This window comes from Ranitomeya imitator, chromosome 6 (genome assembly GCF_032444005.1).
Source record: "Ranitomeya imitator isolate aRanImi1 chromosome 6, aRanImi1.pri, whole genome shotgun sequence".
In the NCBI taxonomy this organism is placed as follows: domain Eukaryota; kingdom Metazoa; phylum Chordata; class Amphibia; order Anura; family Dendrobatidae; genus Ranitomeya; species Ranitomeya imitator.
In genome coordinates, this window is record NC_091287.1 from 38,498,256 (window position 1) to 38,521,837 (window position 23,582).

Genomic DNA, 23,582 nt, shown 5'->3' on the forward strand with positions numbered 1-23,582 from the left:
CCTATTCAGGCCGCAGTCTTACACATATTGGAACATGGTCATTGCCACGCTAAGGCCTTTAACTGAGCTCTGTAACACCACCTATCACCTGAGTAATACATTCGACAGACCTCGACACTCTCTGGGGCATATCCTGTAATTACTCCATTGTTGCTCGAAACCATGCAAAAGATACATTCTGCCTGGTTGGGTAGATTCCAGAAGTGCATATACTTGTGCAGATTGGTCAATGGTATTCTTGTCTCTTTCCCTTGCGGAGGCTGCTTCCAAGTAAAATGAGACTTGTACATGTTCCTGACATGGGTTTCGGGCCTGATAGACTGAGCACAATACCGGCCCTCGCTTGCATACACTGTATTCAGAATTTAATTCTAATGCTTTTGGTGTCTGGTAGAATCCAATTTCCTGCCATTGATCATACCGCTCCCCCAACTCCTGTGTTATATTCACATTACAGCGGCTTCTCCCACTATGATGGTGGCTCCATTGGGATCCGGGGGCAAAAATGAACTGTGGATTTTACAAAACGCAGGTTTCACAGCACCTGCTGGCCCTCTGAAAATGTGTAGTGAGAGCCGCATAATGTCATGGTGGTGGAGGTGGTGGTGGTGTCGGGCAAAGCCCAAAATTCACATGGGCATGTTTGAAATGGCATTGTAAAGGGATGGGGAATATGTATTCCACTATCTGGCTAACAATTTGGAATGAGGGAGGGACCTCCCAAATGTAGGAGTCAGAGCCCTCACAAATGTTAAAGGAAAAACTGAAGCCAAAACGCTCTGTGTGAACATATGCTAAAGGGGAGGTATAATTTTTTTTTTTTTTATTGAAAAAATATTTCTTAGCATTTTTCCCTTTAAAAAAAAATTAAGTTTGGTTTGGTAGGTCTTTTTAAAAATCTGTAAAAATGGCGCAATAGTCTTACAACATTATTCCCCAGATACCATATGTAGTCAGAAAGGCATGCAGGCATCTTCTCCAGGCTTTTTTCCATTTAGTTTTAGCTCTTTCCCATCCATTTCATCTTTTTTTCCCATGCTCCCAGACCTGTTTGTTGGGTTCAGCAGAAAAATATTCGGCTTTCCGAAATTATTAGTGCCGATTTTCCCAAATCCTAATATTTCATTATTCACTCATCGCTATTTATCTGTCACTGTACTTAATTCCTGCAGTACTCGGGGTGCATCCCATCCGGGTTTGGAGATTTCTCTATTTTAGTGTTTCTGAGTCGGTGCTCTACTTCCTGCTGGGTTAAGCAGGTGACATTTACCGTATATGCTTGAGTATAAGCCGGGTTTTTCAGCACATTTTTTTGTACTAAAAAAGCCCTCCTTGGCTCATACTCGAGTGAGGGTCCCAGAAGACAGAGGGGGAGCAGCAGGTCACAGGAGACAATAGCCGGCAGCTGCGGCTAAAGCCTGTGCTAAAGAGAAATGAATATTCACTGTGCTGGCAGTGAATATTCATTTCTCCGTAATAGCGGGCACAGTAGTCACAGCTGCCGACTTCCACTGTGGCCAGGCGATCATGTGTGCTCGCTACTTAAGGGAATGAATATTCACAGCCCTCCACGCCCATATGCGTGGAGGGCATTGAATATTCTTTCTCTTAAGTAGCTGGCACATGTGATCGCCCCACCTCTGCAGCTGCTGGCACCTGAACAAGACACTGCGAGGGAGAGCAGGGATGGTAAGTAGGATTGTTTATTTTTTATATGTATATTTTTCTGAAGGAAGCCATCCAAGGATAGGGAAGAAGAGCCATGCATACAAGGATAGGGATGAGGAGCCATGCATACCAGGATAGGGATGAGGAGCCATGCATACCAGGATTGGGATGAAGAGCCATGCATTCCAGGATAGGGATGAAGAGCCATGCATACCAGGATAGAGATGAGGGGACAATGCATACAAGGATGGGGATGAGGAGGCCATGCATACCAGGATAGAGATGAGGAGGCATGCATGCCAGGATCGGGATGAGGGGACAATGCATACAAGGATGGGGATGAGGAGGTCATGCATACCAGGATGGGGATGAGGAGTCATGCATGCCAGGATCGGGATGAGGGGGGCATTTATTCAAGAATGGGGATGAGGAGGCCATGCATACCAGGATAGGCATGAGGGGACATGAGGGGACTTGAGGGGACAATGCATACAAGGATGGGGATGAGGAGTCAGGCATACCAGGATAGGGATGAGGAGGCCATGCATACCAGGATAGAGATGAGGAGGCATGCATGCCAGGATCGGGATGAGGGGACAATGCATACAAGGATGGGGATGAGGAGGTCATGCATACCAGGATGGGGATGAGGAGTCATGCATGCCAGGATCGGGATGAGGGGGGCATTTATTCAAGAATGGGGATGAGGAGGCCATGCATACCAGGATAGGCATGAGGGGACATGAGGGGACAATGCATACAAGGATGGGGATGAGGAGTCAGGCATACCAGGATAGGGATGAGGAGCCATGCATGCCAGGATCGGTATCAACCAAATACCCTGTTTTTTACATCTTTTACTAGCACTTGCGGATTACTGCAACATTTTTTCAAACTGAGTGTTTTTGGTTTTACTATTCTCTTTTGTGTCTTCAGGTTTCTTGGTGGTGTGTGAACATGATCATACAGACTTGTTCACTGTGCAAGTAGCCCATGTGTTCCTGTTTCCATAATTGTTCTCTTGTGTCTACAAGACTGGGGAGTTCCACCACTCCTCTTGGGCTATCTGCACAAAAGCTGTTCTACCCTGTATGCACACATGGATTTTTCCTCTCTGAACCCTGTTCACACAGGTTATATACAGATGATCAGGTTTTTAAATACATCAGATAGGGATTGCATACATTAGTTAGGACTGCTCTGATAAGGGTATACCGTGAAGATTGGTAGAGCAGCTTAGTATACATTTTTTGCAAAAAACGTATCAACCAAATACCCTGTTTTTTACATCTTTTACTAGCACTTGCGGATTACTGCAACATTTTTTCAAACTGAGTGTTTTTGGTTTTACTATTCTCTTTTGTGTCTTCAGGTTTCTTGGTGGTGTGTGAACATGATCATACAGACTTGTTCACTGTGCAAGTAGCCCATGTGTTCCTGTTTCCATAATTGTTCTCTTGTGTCTACAAGACTGGGGAGTTCCACCACTCCTCTTGGGCTATCTGCACAAAAGCTGTTCTACCCTGTATGCACACATGGATTTTTCCTCTCTGAACCCTGTTGACACAGGTTATATACAGATGATCAGGTTTTTAAATACATCAGATAGGGATTGCATACATTAGTTAGGACTGCTCTGATAAGGGTATACCGTGAAGATTGGTAGAGCAGCTTAGTATACATTTTTTGCAAAAAACGTATCAACCAAATACCCTGTTTTTTACATCTTTTACTAGCACTTGCGGATTACTGCAACATTTTTTCAAACTGAGTGTTTTTGGTTTTACTATTCTCTTTTGTGTCTTCAGGTTTCTTGGTGGTGTGTGAACATGATCATACAGACTTGTTCACTGTGCAAGTAGCCCATGTGTTCCTGTTTCCATAATTGTTCTCTTGTGTCTACAAGACTGGGGAGTTCCACCACTCCTCTTGGGCTATCTGCACAAAAGCTGTTCTACCCTGTATGCACACATGGATTTTTCCTCTCTGAACCCTGTTCACACAGGTTATATACAGATGATCAGGTTTTTAAATACATCAGATAGGGATTGCATACATTAGTTAGGACTGCTCTGATAAGGGTATACCGTGAAGATTGGTAGAGCAGCTTAGTATACATTTTTTGCAAAAAAACATATCAACCAAATACCCTGTTTTTTACATCTTTTACTAGCACTTGCGGATTACTGCAACATTTTTTCAAACTGAGTGTTTTTGGTTTTACTATTCTCTTTTGTGTCTTCAGGTTTCTTGGTGGTGTGTGAACATGATCATACAGACTTGTTCACTGTGCAAGTAGCCCATGTGTTCCTGTTTCCATAATTGTTCTCTTGTGTCTACAAGACTGGGGAGTTCCACCACTCCTCTTGGGCTATCTGCACAAAAGCTGTTCTACCCTGTATGCACACATGGATTTTTCCTCTCTGAACCCTGTTCACACAGGTTATATACAGATGATCAGGTTTTTAAATACATCAGATAGGGATTGCATACATTAGTTAGGACTGCTCTGATAAGGGTATACCGTGAAGATTGGTAGAGCAGCTTAGTATACATTTTTTGCAAAAAAACGTATCAACCAAATACCCTGTTTTTTACATCTTTTACTAGCACTTGCGGATTACTGCAACATTTTTTCAAACTGAGTGTTTTTGGTTTTACTATTCTCTTTTGTGTCTTCAGAGCAGGGATGGTAAGTAGGATTGTTTATTTTTTATATGTATATTTTTCTGAAGGAAGCCATCCAAGGATAGGGAAGAAGAGCCATGCATACAAGGATAGGGATGAGGAGCCATGCATACCAGGATAGGGATGAGGAGCCATGCATACCAGGATTGGGATGAAGAGCCATGCATACATGGATAGGAATGAGGAGCCATGCATACAAGGATATTGATGAAGGGGCCATGCATACCAGGACAGGGATGAAGAGCCATGCATACCATGATAGGGATGAGGAGCCATGCATACAAGGATATGGATGAGGAGCCATGCATTCCAGGATAGGGATGAAGAGCCATGCATACCAGGATAGAGATAAGGGGACAATGCATACAAGGATGGGGATGAGGAGGCCATGCATACCAGGATAGAGATGAGGAGGCATGCATGCCAGGATCGGGATGAGGGGACAATGCATACAAGGATGGGGATGAGGAGGTCATGCATACCAGGATGGGGATGAGGAGTCATGCATGCCAGGATCGGGATGAGGGGGGCATTTATTCAAGAATGGGGATGAGGAGGCCATGCATACCAGGATAGGCATGAGGGGACAATGCATACAAGGATGGGGATGAGGAGTCAGGCATACCAGGATAGGGATGAGGAGCCATGCATGCCAGGATCGGGATGAGGGAGGCATTTATTCAAGAATGGGGATGAGGAGGCCATGCATACCAGGATAGGGATGAGGAGCCATGCATAGAAGGATGGGGATGAGGAGTCATGCATACCAGGATAGGGATGAGGAGCCATGCGTACCAGGATGGCGATGAGTGGACAATGTATACCCAGTTTATACTTGAGTCAATAAGTTTTCCCAGTTGTTTGTGGTAAAATTAGGTGCCTTGGCTTATACTCGGGTCGGCTTATACTAGTATACATGGTAATTGAGAATTTATGTTATCCCTGATCATGTCCTCTGTCATGGAATTTTCTCTGGTAAAAACTGCAGAGAAAAAAACATTTAGCAGATTGGCGTTTTCCTCATCCTTTTCCACCATTTTTGCTAGATTATTTTTGAGGGGGCCAACACTATCATTTTTGAATTTTTTACTGTTTATGTAGTTGAAGAATATTTTTGGATTATTTTTACTTCCTGTGAATTCACTGATACATAATGTCCCAGAGTTTCTCAATTGTATTCAGGTCTGGGGAATGTGAGAGAAAGTCAGTGGCGCCAAAGCCTTCATCATCCATGATCTCCCTGCACAATGTGGCCACATGAGTCCGGGTATTGTCCTGTACCAGGAGGAACCCATTGCCACTGTACCAACATAAGGACTGACAATGCCTCTCAGGATTTCATCCTGGGTCCGAATAGCAGTCAGGGCACAATTGGCTATTATGTGGGAGTTTACACGATCCTCCAAATATGTGCCTCCCTAGAAGATCATGACCCACTGGTCATGCTGGATGATGTTGTAAGCAGCATAACATTCACCATGGCATTTCCAGACTCTTTCATGACTGACACATGTGCTCAATGTAAACCTATTGTCATCTGTGAAGAGAATGGGGTTCCAGTAGTGGAACTGCTAATTCTGGTGCTTTCTCATGAATGCCAATTGCTATGCAGGGTGCTGGACTGTGAGCATAGGTTCCAATACACGACGTTGGGCCGTCATGCAATCCTCATGTAGTCTGATCCTCATAGTTTGGTCAGATACATGCATACAAGCAGTCACTTGATGTCATTTTGTAGTTCTCCTGCTCCTCGCATATATGGGCAGACATTGGTAGCCTTTTTTAGCTCTCCTTTTGTAACAGCCCATGTTGTGGCATCTGCTCTATGTCCTACAGACTGATGAGGAAGTCGTGTATCCTGGCCGAGTGGGACACCATCTGCATATGCTCCGCTATATGGATTCTCATTGGTATGATGCGGCATTACACAGCGTGATGCACTGCTTTGTTTTGAATGGGAGGAGGGGCTCATATGTCCTTACACAGCGCGGCCTCCAATGGGTGGATGGCAGGAGTTCCACAGTCACAGCACATATGATAGAAAGCACGCTCGTACATATTTGAGATAGAGCAAAGGATAGGCAGATAAATAGTGCCACACTTATGGGGAGTGTACCCACTACATTTGTATTAAGGAACTCCTCATAGGCTACCATATTTTTCAGACTATAAGACGCACCAGACCATAAGACGCACCCCAAATTTTCAGAAGGAAAATAGGGAAAAATAGTGTGTCAAATTGGAGTCCATCTTACAGTCCGTATTCAGCTTACCTGTGTTGCGGCGGTGCTCTGTGTTATGGCGGGGCTCTGTGTTGTGGCGGTGCTCTGTGTTGCGGCAGTGCTCTGAGAGGTGGCTGGGCTCTGTGGGGTGCCTGGGCTCTGTTGGGTGCCTGGGCTCTGTGGGGTGCCTGGGCTCTGTTGGGTGCCTGGGCTCTGTGGGGTGGCTGGGCTCTGTGGGGCGGCAGGGCTCTGTGGTGTGGTGGTGGTGGCGAGGCTCTGTGGTGGTGGTGGGGCTCCGCCGGCATTTCATCAAAGCCTAGAAGCCCCCGCAGATCCGTTGCTGCGATGTGGTGGCTCCGGGAAAATGGCCACCGGGGGCGGCGCATGCTCAGATTCAGATCTCGGCAACGAGATCTCGTCCCGAGATTTTGTTGCCGAGATCTGAATCTGAGCATGCGCCGCCCCCGGCAGCCATTTTGCCGCAGGCCACCACACCGCATTGCAGCAATGGATGTGCGGGGGCCTCCATGCCCCGCCACCACCACAGTGCCCAGTCATCGCCACACCACAGCAGCACCAGCCTGGGAAGGGAGGCTGCATCAGGACCGCCGCCACCGGGACCACTGCCACAGGATTTGTAAGTATATTCCTACCATAAGATGCACCCCATTCCCCCCAAAAAAAATTTTGGGGAAAAGTGCGTCTTATGGTCCGGAAAATACGGTACATTGATGAACCCAAATAATACATATGATGGTATTGGCTGATGTAGGATGACAATCACATACATAGTTCCTTTAATTGGTTTATGCATCACACATATAACAAACAGTCAAGTTGCAATTAGCTAATTAGGTTAATTAGCATACACACTTACCTATATATACCCACCTTTTTACTCATTTTCTAAAACATCCCTTGATGAAGCAAGGGTGAAACATGCACTGAGGCACCAGGACCACATGCTACATTAGTTTGACAGACATGTAAGTGTTCCCTCAATTTTTGAACACATGTTTTGCCGCTAGTGTTTCAATTTTACTGATATGAACTAGAGAGTCTTGCGTATGTATTTGGACAAGTAAAGACAATATAGTTATGATATGTTAATAATGATAACACATGTATTTATGCAAATATATCTAATGTGTTCCTCCATTCGATTACTCTGTTAGGATGTAATTGTTTTTAATTATTGAAATGTAATAAATACTGCATTTTAAGAGGCTATATGCACCTACTTTTGTTCTTTGGTGTTCTCGGTTAGAGGAGTGTCTCTAGTTACAAATTATTGTTTCTGACATGATGGTGTCATGTCCCCCTGGAAGACCTTGAGTTAGAAGGTCAACTGGGCAATGAATCATAGGTCCTCTTTAGAGAAGGTGTGATTCATGTCCTATTTTAAATGGAATTTCCTTTCCATCAATGCTGAAAGGGTTAAGGACTCTTTCCATGCTGGCTCGGAACATAATGAGTGGTTGTTCTCAGCTGAAACTGCTTATCATTTACTATTCCTACATATACTGGTTCTGCGCTTTTCTTCCTTGACAGTGAAAGAATCTTCTTCCTGAAAAACATTGAGCTATGCAGTTGGGGTTTATAGTAGTTATTAGAGAGTTCCATGTGCAGTTGGTTTGTGAGAGTTTATCCCTTTGTCCTTATTCCTATTTGGTTTGTTTATTCCTCCCTTTCCCTCCTTCCCTCCATCCCTATTTTTGGTGAGTGTTTTGTATGATAGAGGTTTACAGTTTCCCCTGTCTGACTTTGTGTCTTGTTTCCCTTACTTTTCTGTCCCATGCCTCATGGGGTGGAGAATGGCACAGATTAGAGCATAGTAAGGTTGGAAACCCAGGCCTCTCTACCTTCAAGAGTACCCCTGGTACAGGGATAGTTAGGGTCCCAGTTCCAGGAACAGTTTAAAGTCCCTCATCCTTACTCCAGTCCGTCACATCGTGACAGTTTCAGATTGATGCCCTTATACGGTATGTTGGTAGTCATGTATATAATATCGCCCAACAGTCGCATTTTCCACTGTATTATAGTGGAAAATTGTCCCTAAGTTTATGGCAATGTGTTCCAAAGTGGGCTTTTTTATGTTTCTAGAAGAAGACAGTAGTTCAAATGTTGGGATGTGTACATATATACATGTTCACTTGTACACAGTAATATTCCTTTAATCCAATTATCCAAAAAGTTTCATAACCTGATATGTTTCCATTATTGCCCAACACAAGAAGCAGAAAACTGTACAGAGACTACCAATAAAGAATGTCACGCATGCGGGTGGCGCACGTGGATCCTGGTCCCACTGTGCCAAGGGGCCGGGATTACCGTGGAGGGGCATAGCTAAGCAGCTACTTGGTTTTTACTGGAGCTCCTGATGATGGAGTCAGGATTGAGATGCAGGTAGCCGCCAGGTACCTCTCCTAGGCAGTTCCCAGTACCGCAGCTGCTGACACCAGGGCCAGGTTCGCTAACACGGACTGGACTCAGAGTCATAGGCAGGACTGGATTCAGAACCTACTCAGACAGTACGATTCAGAATCACCAGACTGGTGCGTCTGCAGGGTTCGGGTACCACCAGAGAGGCTTCAGGGTTCAGGTACCGCCGGAGCGGCTTCGGGGTTCAGGTACCGCCAGAGCGGCTTCAGGGTTCAGGTACCGCCGGAGCGGCTTCATGGTTCAGGTACCGCCGGAGCGGCTTCAGGGTTCAGGTACCGCCAGAGCGGCTTCAGGGTTCAGGTACCGCCGGAGCGGCTTCAGGGTTCAGGTACCGTCAGAGCGGCTTCAGGGTTCAGGTACCGCCAGAGCGGCTTCAGGGTTCAGGTACCGCCAGAGCGGCTTCAGGGTTCAGGTACCGCCTGAGCGGCATCAGAGTTCAGGTACCGCCGGAGCGGCTTCAGGGTTCAGGTACCGCTGGAACAGATTCAGGGTAAGGCCTCGCTCACACCGCTGTAAAAAAAATCGCTCTGATGTTGATCCAGAAAAGTAGGATGAGTGCCATGCGAGTACAGTGTGGTTTTTCTCACATAGCATCCGCATGACATCTGTATACAATGCACTTTTTATTAACTTTTATATACTGTAAGCTCTATGGAATTTAAATCTAGTTTTTTATCTAATAAAGCAATCTTATATACAGAGATAGATAGCTAGATAGATATGAGATAGATAGCTAGATAGATAGCTAGATAGATAGATAATAGATAGATAGAGATAGATAGATAGATAGATAGATAGATAGATAGATAGATAGATAGATAGATAGATAGATAGATAGATAGATAGATAGATGTTAGTGTAATTTCTAATCAGTGTTTTTCAAGCTTATATTTTGCACTTGAATCTATTAAAAAAAATAGATTAAAAAATTACTTGGGCTCCCCCGTAATTTTCATAACCAGTTGATGCAAGGCCCATGGCAGGGGGCTGATGTTAATATTCTAAATAGATACAGACACATAGAGAGAGAGAGATGTCAGATATTTAATAAACTCTGTGGAGCTTATCCAGCAGCATTTTAGGAATAAATGTAAAAAAATGGAGTGGGGTTACCATTTTGTTTATTAACCAGCTAAGAGAAAGCAGACAGCAGTGAGCTGGTCTTACATAAGTACATAGGTTGAAAAAAGACCCAGGTCCATCAAATTCAACCTTCCTCCATCAATTGTACATTTTGTCACAAATTTAACTATAACCCACAATGTTACGCCCTTTTTTTAAAAGCTGCTAGAGTGTCTGCCTTTACAACCTCTTGTGGTAGGGCATTCCACAGTCTGACTGCTCTAACTGTAAAGAACCCTTTCTATTTAGCTGCCGGAATCACCTTTCTTCCACTCGTAATGAGTGCCGACTGGTCCTAAGTAAGGTCTTTAGAAGGAATAAGTCATGTGCCAGCCCTTTGTACTGACCGTGCATATATTTATACATATAAATGAGATCTCCTCTGTTGCCTCTTTTTTCCAAGCTAAACAAGCCTAACCTCTCATCATATGAGAGGCCTACCAGGCCTTGTCATAATCTAGTAGCCTGCCTTTCAACTGATTCTAACTTCTGAATATCCTTTTTCAAATGTGTAGCCCAAAACTGGATCTCATATTCTAGATGTGGCCTCACCAGTGATTTACAAAGGGGTAACAATACGCTCTTTCTTTTAATACATCCTAAGATCGTGTTTGCTCCCTATTATTCTGGGAAAAGGCGAATAATCATGAAGCTTCCCATCCTATTAACATCAGCTCACAGCTGTCTGCTTTGCCTTTACTGGTTATTAAAAAGGGCGGACCCTAGAAAGAATGACGGGGGGTTCTCCCTAATTTTAATAACCAGCAAAGGCTAAGCAGACAGCTGCAGGCTCATATTAATAGGCTTAGCCTCGGCTCTTCCCAATTGCCCTAGTGCGGTGGCAAACGGAGTAATGGTTTTGTATTTGAACTGCACTGAACTGTGGTAACCTTACTGACATCACCGTAACCAGGTTCTTGCGCTGGGCAGCATATGACCCGGCAGTGGCTGCTGCTCCAGTCTGTGGAGCTGCGTTCTCCATACACTGGATGAAGAAGGAGGGGATCGTCAAGGGACCTTCATTTTGATTAGAACAGAGCCTGTGTTTTTTTTATGGTAATAAATGGGTGAAAGAGGGAAATTGTCAGGGAGTAATTTTTACAAATAAAGGATTTGTGTGTGTGCATGTTTCTTTCTTTTGACTAAGGGGTTAGTAATAAGGTGTCCATTAGACACCTCTCCATTACTAACCTCTGGGCTTGATGCCAGAGGACATTACACAGATGACATCAATCTCAAAACCATTACTTTGAGTGCCACTGCACCAATGCAATCAGGAAGAGCTGAGGCCAAGCACCAGAATTGGCGCATCTATTGGATGCGCCATTTTTAGGGTGGCTAAAGGCTGATCTTATTAGCCTGGGAAGGGGCCAATATCCATAGACCTTCCCAGCCTTTTAATATCAGCCCGCAGCTGTCCGCTTAGCCTTTGCTGTGTATTAAAAATAGGGGGATCCCCATGTCATTTTTTTAGGGATGCCTTTTAAATAATCAGTAATGGCAAAGCAGACAGCTGTGAGCTCATATTAATAGACAGTAATGGATATTAGCCCCTTCCCAGACTAAGAAGACCAGCTAACAGCTGTCTCTTTTCCCCTAGCTGGTTACTAAAAATAGATGAGACCCTAAATAGTTCTTTTCAATTATGTATTAGCTAAATTAGCTAAATACAAGTACAGAAAACTACACACACAAAACACTGATTAAATATCTCACTGACATATTTCTATTTATTCTATTCTGATGGTTCAGGATGAGAATTTACTGTACTTGGCTGATGAAATGTCAGGTTTCCTTTGAGATGTGTGTAAAAATTGCACGTGCATGGTCGGTGGGTCATGCGATTTTTTTCTCACACCCATTGATTTACATTGGCGAGTCTCATCTGATATATGCGGCCACTCACATCATGCTGCAATTTTTTTCTCATCCCGATACCAGCACAGAAAATAATTGCAGATGAACACTGCCTCATTGAATAACATTGGTACAAATGCAATCCAATTTTGTATCAGATTGCACTTGTTTGATTAATACGCACACGCCACACAGGAATACAGGAACTGGTTTAGGATAACGAACTACCTTCACTAGATTAGAATGGTTCACCTGACAACATACAGTTGTATACACAAGAGATTTAGGGAAACTACAGGGGTTGCTCAGGCACCTCCCAACTGGGGAAGGTGCCTTTTATACTAGATGCCTCCTAGTTATTGGCTGGGGGCATTTTCAAGGTGTGAGTGCTGCCCCTTTAAGAACAGAGGAGCATGCGCACTAGGTGTGCCACCAGGAGAACATGCGGCATACACAGGAAGCATGGTGCAGGAGACAAGCCACAAGACAGGTAGGCCACCACGCGGCCGGGGTGATTGGGGTTAGTATGTCGGCATCCCTGCATGGATGGGGATGAGGGACCATGCAGGGGCGCAGGCATTAGTGTTACAATACTAGAATATTTTGTTTCTAAAATCTGATTACGACATCCCCAGCACCCAAACATGCCACCTTATACTCTCTTTTATAGGCCACATTGATTGTCGATTTTAAGATTTTAGAAGTCACAAGAGAAATTATTGCATCATTACGTAGAACTTAAAAATAAAAAAATAATAAAATATTAGAATATTTAAAGAAATATATTATTGCGAAAGTCATTATGGATTTCATTTTTTTGCTGATCAGCGATAATTGTAATTTTTCCCCACAATTATACAATTTTGTACACCAGCATGATCCTTAAAGCTGAGTTCACACATTGCAGCAGTGATGTGGCTTTCCTGCGATTTTCGAAAAAAAAAAGCTATTATTTTACTGTGATTGTGGCAAAACAAAAAATGCTATGTGACTGCAACGTGTGAACACAGCCTAAAACAGACAACTGACCTACATTTCCTTTGTCTGGTGTGTGAAATGACACCAGCTGCACTGAAATCCCTGTATTTAGATAGAGATACGGAAATTTTACACACAAGGAATTCCTGTCTGTAGAATCCGGAATACGCAGTGACTGGAGATAGAAGAAACAGCTGCTTTTGCTTTTTCCATTCTTAAGTAAAAGCATCTGTCTATCAATCTATTATCTTTCCATTGTATTCTTATTTTGGTGCTGCTTTTTTTTTTTTCTGGCATTTCTGCGTATGACTTTTTTTGGCCCTAATTTTGTGTCTACCACAATTTATTTTTATCGGTCACCATTGTTCTACCAATCTTTTCAAACCTTAAATAGAAAATAAAAAAAAAAATCAGCATTTAAAAAAATAAAGTTGAAAAAATAGGTGGTAGTGAAAAGCGAAAGATAGAATCAGAAAGGTATACAGAGATGGTGTTGCTGCTTTCAATTAAGTATTCATCTCACCGTCAGTGCTGGATTCACAGTTACACTGCTCAGTAATATTGTATAATGTCCTCTATGCTGCTGCTTCTGAACATGTGCTGCACAGAGGAGGAGAGCAGGAATTCCTCATATCTGTGTGTACTCTGTATCGGAGACATCATACCGGCTAGTCTTTACACACTAGCTCAAAGTCAACTGAAATTTTGTAATATAGGTTACAAAGATGAAAACCAATGGAAAATACAGGATACAAATCCTATAATGGCCAGAAATATTGTTATTCACAAACAGGACAGCTTATTTAGAGGATTGGCATTGTTAGGTCCTGGTAAACGAGAAATGCCTTATCGTGGCTACCAGGTACACATGAATTGGCCAATTTATACGCTAAACTTTCTCAATTTTTCATATTTCTAGTGCAGCAATGCAATTCAATTTTCATATTTCATGTTTGCAAGTTTTGACGCTACAGAGCTTATTCAGAGCAGTCACCTGATATAATAGGTTCGCTCTAAGTCTTTATATAATAGTCAGGCTGGGTTCACATAGCGTTTACCACTATGTTCAGTGGCTCTGTTGGGGCTTTCATCCGAATTCCCTTCAAATGGGATTCAGGCATAAGAGCTAACAGTGCCATTGACTATAATGATGGAGATGGAGTCACGGTGTGCCTTTTCAGACATTATTTTCGGCCATGTTCGCCTAGTTGAGATGGGCAGCAACTACATCTTGCTGATCGTCTCCAATAGGCATATTTGGCCAGAAATGATGACCGACAGAGTACACTGAGAATCCAATGAAACCTACAAGGTGAGATGGGTACTGGATGTATAATAAAAAATATCTTCCTAAACTTTCCTTACCATTAATGCTCCATGATAGCTGAAATCCTTGATACGCTACGGCACTGCTCGATTGGAAGACAACATGAAGGCTTGTACCATTGGTAGTGCCATCTGGAGGCAAATCGTTCCCACAGTGCGTCTCGATCAGACTGGCTTGGTCATTCGGTCCATCATAAAGCTGAAAAGAAATGTGTCCTGGTCACAATACTGATATAACCATGAATTTCTATAGTGGTGAACTTCCAACAAAATCAACAACAGAAGAATTTTTGTATTTTTACTAGAACATTTGAGGACACACCCAAAGGGTGAAAATCGGCAGCAAAAAAAATTCACATAATGTGGCTTTAAAAATCGAAATCATTCACCAATTTCAGATGAAGATTTTTTCCAGAATGAATGCGGATGAGATTTGGTAAAATCTCTCATATTTTGCTGCAACCGCAAAGGTATGTCTTCTGTAGATGATCCGCTCCAAAAAAAAAATTGGGTGAAAGAAATCTCTCAAAGAATACTTTATAGAGAGTTCTAATTCGTCATTATTGCTGGTCGCCTGAAAAAGACGTAGTGTGTGTGTGTGTGTAAGGTCCGCACGGGTCAAGGTGTAGCGCTGCGACCCCAGGTGCCAGGAAACGTCTTCCTTTGGGTGTATGTGTGTTATGGTTTGACTCCGGTGTTCCTCACACAGACCGCATACTGTATGATTGTATAGGAACCCCCCCGGGATCTCAGTCCATTTTATTAAAGGGGAACATTCTTTACTGACGAAACTGGTACAACGTATACATAATAATATAAGGGGCGACATAGACTTTACGAAACATAAACAACTTGAACGTTCCATCTCCATGTTATCGTCTTTCTGCCTCTATATGGCCCTCTTATGCTTTAGTACCTTTCCTCCTGACCCGATAAGCCTAGTCTTGTTCCTATGCTTCCAGGACCAGCTTACACATAGCCTCTTCAGCCCCACTCCTTCTAGCTGTCTTGGCTCCACAATCTGCAGCTCCTTTTCTGTTGCACTTTTTCGTACAGAAAGTCCAGCAAAATAACACATTACAGTCATCATGATATCTTCAGGGGTTGTTTCTTCATCGGTCATACCCTTACACGTATTCGCTAATAAGCTGTGGATTTTATTCCCACAAATTTGGATGGAATATCTGCCACATATCTGATCCAAGTGAATTTACAGTAACCTATGTCCTGACCTACCCAAGTTTACCAAGCTGCCTATCCCTCACCTATCCTAATGTTCCTCGTAATGTGACCAAAAAGGGAAAGGTAGATTCTTCCACAAGAAGATTGTCTAGACTTTGTAACAACGGTGATGGGGGGCAGGGGTTTCACTACGTTTTTCAAAAACATATTTGGAAAGACTGGCAAAAAAATGCTCAGGGGGTAACAATATCTTGGGATCTCGGGATTTTATCTCTCTTTTTATACATCCTCAAATCTTGGTTGCTTTTGCAGCTGCTGCTTGACATTGAGTGCTGCTGCTCAGCTTATTTGTATCCTGTTGGAGGCTAAATGGTAACTATTGTGGTAAAATTAAAGATGTAAAGGCAAAAAAAAGGTACGCTACATGCACGCACATTGTTGAGTCGTAGCAGTTGGATCAGTTGAATATGCTTTAAGGCAAACTTCACATTTGGCATTGGTTAGCAGTAGTGATGAGCGAATATACTCGTTACTCGAGATTTCTCGAGCACTCTCGGGTGTCCTCTGAGTATTTTTTAGTGCTCGGAGATTTAGTTTTTCTTGCCACAGCTGAATGATTTACATCTGTTAGCCAGCATAAGTAAATGTGGGGGTTGCCTGGTTGCTAGGGAATCCCCACATGTAATCAAGCTGGCTAACAGATGTACGGTAAATCATTCAGCAGCAGCAAGAAAAACTAAATCTCCGAGCACTAAAAAATACTCGGAGGACCCCCAAGCGTGCTCTGGAAATCTCGAGTAACGAGTATATTCGCTCATCACTAGTTAGCAGTATTCTGCATAAAGCTGTATGCTTCATCCGTCATATAAGCGACTGTGATTGTAGAAAAAGTATGTCAAAAAAATAAAAATATTGGTGCAATCTGAAAAAATTTAATTTAAAAGGGATTGTCTAGGGAAAACAAATTATTATCTACTCATAGCTGCATGATGACCCAGTGGTTAGCATTGCATCCTTGTAGCGCTGGGGTCCTGGGCTCAAATCCCACCATGGACAACATCTGCAAGGAGTTTGTATGTTCTCCCCGTGTTTGTGTGGGTTTCCTCCGGATTATCCGGTTTTCTCCCACACTCCAGATACTGATAGGGAATGTAGATTGTGAGCCCCAATGGGTGGCTGTAAAGCCCTGCGGAATATGATGGCGCTTTAAAAGCGGGTAAAATAAATAAAATGCACATTACAGGTGATAACTTACTAAGGAGTGGGGCTCTTATTCCTCGGACGAGCACAGGGAATTTTAGTCACCGATGGGGCATTCATATTCCTGTTACAAAATGTTGAGTGCGCGAATGCCACGCCACTCATTCTCTATGGGGCTGCTGGAAAAAGCTGTGCAGCGCTTGTCAGCCCCATAGGGAATCAATGGAGTAGCTATCGTGCAGGTGCACTGTCGCTCTATGCTGATCGGTGTGGGTCCCAGCGTTAAGACCTCCATCGATCAACAAGTTATCACCCTTTTTATGGATGGGTGATAACTTATTTTCACTGGGAATGCATAGAGCGCCTCCAGCTCTGGAGGACCGGGCATGTAATAGTATTTCACAGGCCACTCATTGTATGAAGGAGTCTGTATGTAATGCTTCATTTCCCCTCTGGGGGCACTGAAGAGAACGTGACCGCTCATTTTCAGATCGCAGTGTTTGCAGGATAATTTAATGGTGTTATTCGCTAATATATGACACATTATTAATGAATTGGCCAAGGGGGTGCAAAAAAAATAAATAAAATCAATACCTATTGGACCTCTGTACTCTTCACTGTGTCCTCTGCTGGTCTCCTGACTTCTGGATGGGGGTGTGTGTCAGGTGACTGATGCAGCCAATCAGCAGTCACCCGCTGGAAAAGGAAGCTGGGAGACCGACTGGGGACACAGGTGTGCAGTGCGGAGTTACTGTAGTCGGGGATGGATTATTATTTTTTAGCCTTTTCTACCATTAAAGGGAATATGGCAGCAGGTTTTTGCTATGTAATCCCAAAATAGTGAGCCAATGTGTCACTTACTAGACAGCTTGGTGTAGTATAAATACTGTAGAAGACCTGTTTTCTCTGTTGTATATAGAGTATTGGTTAAAATGCTGAGCTGTGTGTAACCCCGCCCACACCACTGATTGGCAGCTTTCTGTGTACACTGCCAATCATGGGTAGGGGCGGGATTACACAGATTAGCTGGACTACTGTGCACCTGAGACCTAGTCCTGTAGCGATAATCCCCTGCTGATTAAACACTGGTTGTATTGAAACTACAACACACATCCTTGGAAACAGGCTCTCTTGACAGATTCCCTTAAAGTACTGAACAACCCCGTTAAACAATGGAAATTACTGATATTTCTAGAATTATCTTCAAAATAATATTTAATCTAATTTTATAATATCAGTCTAATATTCCTATAGGCCTATCAAGACCGGATTCAATGAAATTGTAACTTCACAAATCTCTGAAAAAGACGAAAAAAAAATCTGTATTTACATTTTGCTTCCTAGCAACAACCACAAAAACAGTGTATTCACTCTCGTGCTCCGCGTACACCATCTACTCCATTTCCTCCTGGCCATGTGTGCTGGTATACAAATCCTCATCTCTGTAGAAACGTCTGATACACAGTCATCACTCCCCACGGCAGCGGGCGAGAGCGAGTTCCTATGTCACAAGATTTAGTAACACATACTTAAAGTAACAGGAAACCTTTAATATGCAGCTTAGTCCAATGGAGGAGCTTCTATAGAGGCAGACTATGGGGTCCTTAGAGAGAGGGACCCCCGTCTTGCTTAGTCCTTGCTGCAATTGGGTAGTAAATTTTAGAACTCTTATCTCCAGAAAAACTGCAAAATTCAAGATGGGTGCCCATTATGATACTGAATTTTTCAGGTTCCCTAAACACACCCCACCCGTTCTATACTTGCATCATAAAAACATTTCCCAAAGACACGTGCAAAAACATTAAAATCAGATTTTGATATCGAGACCTGGCGATTCTCCAGAGAGGGCGGTGTGGCGCAGGTGCCGCATATTTCCTGCTGCAGAAGTGGCCTGCCACACATCACTTTTTCAGGAAGTTTCATTTCCTTTTTAACCCACTGTTTTACTGACATGAGATGCTCAGTTTCTCAAAAAAGAGGTTCTGCAGCAGCTGCATTATGTGTTATAATCATTGACGCCAACATCTTTTAGGAGGTTGTGGTCCGTGAAGCGCAAGACTGGATTTTTTTTTACCATAGCCACAAGCCCTTTTTTAAACCTTTCCATACCTCTGCGCTTCATCCACGCCCCATCCAACCTCTGCTTCACCGTCGGTTTATGCAAGATTCTTCGAGCTCCCAAAAGATTTGCGGACTCCTCCACGAGTCTTTCTTTCGCCAACATCCTTTTGAACAACCTGGCCTATAAACAGTGGCTTAACATGAAGCTTATGGGACCCAAAAACTCCAACGTGGCCCCAAACTGTCATGTGTCTTTTATAGTATTGGTCATCTCATACTCACCAAAAGGAACTTTCGACTCCTTCTAGGCACCAGGACATGGGTGCGGGCCCCTGATAGTTATACTCTTGCTTGTAAATGAGGTTCTGCAGCAGTTAAGGTGTGTACTTTAAGGATTGATTATAGAGGACCTCAACAGTGATCGCCTATCCTTAAGGATAGTTAATCAGATTGTTGGAGGTCCATCCAGCACCCGGCACCCCATTCACTTCAATAAAAGCTGAGATGCAGTACCTGAGAATGGCCACTACATGGTTTATAGAGCTGTAATGATGCATCTTCATACACTTTGTACCTGGGGTCTGAAATCAGCAAGCCGAGGGAGTGCCGGGTGTAGGACCTCCACCGACCTGGTATTGATGACCTATGCAAACGATGGGCCATTAATATCTAATTCCAAAATTAAATACAACCCACCATAATTTATAAGGATATCAGCAGTCACCTTTATGTGACTGGTATAAGCTCTCATTCATGTGATTTGTATGGTCTCCTGAGACCTCGGTAGTAGACTAATCTGGGGCTATATCGAGGCCATCCCTGTGACCTCGGCAGACTAATCTGGGGCTATATCGAGGCCATCCCTGTGACCTCGGTAGATTAATCTGGAGCTATATCAAGGCCATCCCTGTGACCTCGGTAGATTAATCTGGGGCTATATCGAGGCCATCCTTGTGACCTCGGTAGATTAATCTGGGGCTATATCAAGACCATCCCTGTGACCTCGGTAGACTAATCTGGGGCTATATCAAGGCCATCCCTGTGACCTCGGTAGATTAATCTGGGACTATATCAAGGCCATCCCTGTGACCTCGGTAGACTAATCTGGGGCTATATCGAGGCCATCCCTGTGACCTCGGTAGACTAATCTGGGGCTATATCGAGGCCATCCCTGTGACCTCAGTGCTCTAATCTGGGGCTATATCAAGGCCATCCCTGTGACCTCGGTAGACTAATCTGGGGCTATATCGAGGCCATCCCTGTGACCTCGGTAGACTAATCTGGGGCTATATCAAGGCCATCCCTGTGACCTCGGTAGACTAATCTGGGGCTATATAAAGGCCATCCCTGTCACCTCAGTAGACTAATCTGGGGCTATATCAAGGCCATCCCTGAGACCCCAGTAGACTAATCTGGGGCTATATCAAGGCCATCCCTGTGACCTCGGTAGATTAATCTGGGGCTATATCAAGGCCATCCCTGTGACCTCGGTAGACTAATCTGGGGCTATATCAAGGCCATCCCTGAGATCTCAGTAGACTAATCTGGGGCTATATCAAGGCCTTCCCTGAGACCTCGGTAGACTAATCTGGGACTATATCGAGGCCATTCCTGAGACCTCGGTAGACTAATCTGGGGCTATATCAAGGCCATCCCTGAGATCTCAGTAGACTAATCTGGGGCTATATCAAGGCCATCCCTGTGACCTCGGTAGACTAATCTGGGGCTATATCAAGGCCATCCCTGAGATCTTAGTAGACTAATCTGGGGCTATATCAAGGCCATCCCTGAGACCTCGGTAGACTAATCTGGGGCTATATCAAGGCCATTCCTGAGACCTCGGTAGACTAGTCTGGGGCTAAATCAAGGCCATCCCTGAGACCTCGGTAGACTAATCTGGGGCTATATCAAGGCCATCCTACATGTGATGTCTCTACTGCGCAGGCAGCTCCCTCTCTATATTGTCTTGCCTATGATTTTATCCAGGCGTATCATTGTGATCGAGCCGCGGGTCAAGCACAAAACATTCTTTTATTCTATATTGCTAACAGTAAAAGTCACATTGCTCTGAGCTGGCAGGGTGGGGTCAGCCGCAGATTTTTTTTTTTTTTTTGAGAACACAAGAAAAAAAAAATCTAGAAGAAATGAGTCATTCATTACCCGCGTTGCATGTCTGAATGATAACCATTGCAAATCTGAATATTTTGTGATTTTATTTTTAACATATGGCATGCTCCGCTCTCGTAAGGATCAGGACTTCATTTGCACGCAGAAACTTTAAATTACCCGCAAGATCAAAGCTCCTGTGTAAAGTAATATATGGGAAAGCTTCCTTGGCCGCTATTTAGTCGTGGATATTAACTATTGGTTTGCCAGTGGATTGGGGGGGATAACTGTAGTCTGCTGATCCATCTGCAGGAAAGAAACTTGCAAACAATATTATGGGTCCGTCAGGGCCGCCTCCAGGTTTTTGAGGGCCCCAGGCGAAAGAGACTCAGTGCTTCCCCCCCCCCTTTAACACATACCACGATTCATGATCGCATATAACACAGCCATGTAGTATATAACACAGCCACGTAGTATATAGCACAGCCACGTAGCATATAACACAGCCATGTAGTATATAACAGCCCACGTAGTATATAACACAGCCATGTAGTATATAGCACAGCCCACGTAGCATATAACAGCCCATATAGTATATAGCACAGCCACATATTATATAACACAGCCCACGTAGTATATAACACGGCCCACGTAGTATATAGAACAGCCATGTAGTATATCGCACAGCCCACATAGCATATAACAGCCCATATAGTATATAGCACAGCCACATAGTATATAACACGGCCCATGTAGTATATAGAACAGCCATGTAGTATACAGCACAGCCCACGTAGCATATAACAGCCCATATAGTATATAGCACAGTCACATAGTATATAACACGGCCCATGTAGTATATAGCACGGACATGTAGTATACAGCACAGCCCACGTAGCATATAACAGCCCATATAGTATATAGCACAGCCCACGTAGTATATAACACGGCACATGTAGTATATAGCACAGAAGTGTGGTATGCAGCACAGCTCCCCTCCCCCCAAGAATGGCCCCATAGTCCAGTACTCACTGTTACAGCCACAAAAAAAACACTCCTCACCTCTCAACGTGCCCACGCTACTCTCTGCTCCGGTCTCAGCGGCTGCCGCTGCACTGCCTGGCACACAGCGAGTGTGCGATGACGTCATCGCGCCCCTCAGCGGTAGTGTCAGAGGCAGAGTGGGAAATGATGGGAGAGGGAGCGTCAGGTGACGCTCTCTCCTCCATCATTTGCTTTGAACTTTACCAGCAGACGCCGGTATAGTTCAATGCGGCGGTGGGGGAGTTGGCACTGGCGACAGGGGGGCCCCCCTGCCTCACAGAGGCCCCATAGCGGCTGCTGATGTGCCATTAGCTGAGGGCCCCTGGGGGATCGGGGGCCCTAGGCAGCTGCCTGCCCCTAACGCCGGCCCTGAATGGGCCCCCCTGTCTCGCGAGGGCCCCGGCACTTGCCGGGTACGCCGGGTGCGGACGCCGGCCCTGGGGTCCGTCCGCTCCTAGAGGACACTGGTGTGATGCAGATTTTGGTGCAGATTTACTAGTCCTGTGCAATAGTTGCAAACTTTGGGCCCGCTTCATCACTTACGTCCTTTTCATTTTTTTCTCTTTTGGTATTCATGGACGTGTTTTGCGCCAAATGGTGTTTGTGGTTCATGAGTTTTGACCGAAATAAAAATTTTTTGGCTGTAACCTTTTTTCCTGACATGTTTAGTGGATTTTTGGATGTTTTGCAAAAATGATGCAAAATCTGGTTAAAAAAACATTGTGCCTACATAAAATCACTCCAGGGAGGGGGCTGGAATACATGTGAGCAAAAATGTTGTGACTTCGCAAAAAAAGTGCAAATTGATGAATCAGTTAAAAATATCTGGAAACCCAAACAGCACCCATAATGGTGAACATGAAAACAAACAGGTGAAAACAGTTAAAAGGCACAAATGAAGAGTAAAGTGCACGTGAAAACAGGTGAAAAACATCCAAAACTAGACAAAAAAGGCACAAATGCAATACTGAATTCTGCCCATAGACTCAACAGTTATAAAATGCTCTACATTTACATATTTACATAGGTTGAAAAAAGACCCCGGTCCATCAAGTTCAACCTTTCTCCATCAATTATACAGTGTGGGCTATTTATATGGATACACATAAAAAAATGGGAATGGTTGGCGATATCAACTTCCTGTTTGTGGCAAATTAGTATATGGGAGGGGGGAAACTTTTCAAGATGGGTGGTGACTATGGCGGCCATTTTGAAGTCGGTCATTTTGAATCCAACTTTATTTTTTTCAATGGGAAGAGGGTCATGTGACACATCAAACTTATTGAGAATTTCACAAGAAAAACAATGGTGTGTTTGGTTTTAACGTAACTTTATTCTTTCATGAGTTATTTACAACTTTATGACCACTTATAAAATGTGTTTAAAGTGCTGCCCATTGTGTTGGATTGTCAATGCAACCCTCTTCTCCCACTCTTGACACACTGATAGCAACACCACAGAAGAAATGCTAGCACAGGCTTCCAGTATCCGTTGTTTCAGATGCTGCACATCTCGTATCTTCACAGCATAGACAATTGCCTTCAGATGACCCCAAAGATAAAAGTCTAAGGGGGTCAGATCAGGAGACTTTGGTGGCCAATCAACTGGCCCACGATGACCAATCCACTTTCCGGGAAACGGTTCATGTAGGACTGCTCGGACCTGACACTCAAGATGGTGCACCAC

The 23,582-nt window shown here is 43.9% G+C and overlaps 1 protein-coding gene across 1 annotated transcript in view; it reads right to left on the bottom strand.

Annotated features, from left to right (window-relative positions):
- The window catches only part of CUBN (cubilin), a 256,038-nt gene that overhangs the window by 115,753 nt on the left and 116,703 nt on the right, over window positions 1–23,582 (bottom strand). Inside the window, exon 28 of the mRNA XM_069729494.1 lies at window positions 14,343–14,502. Within this exon, the coding sequence (XP_069585595.1) occupies window positions 14,343–14,502 (160 nt within the window). The remainder of the gene's footprint in view (window positions 1–14,342; window positions 14,503–23,582) is intronic.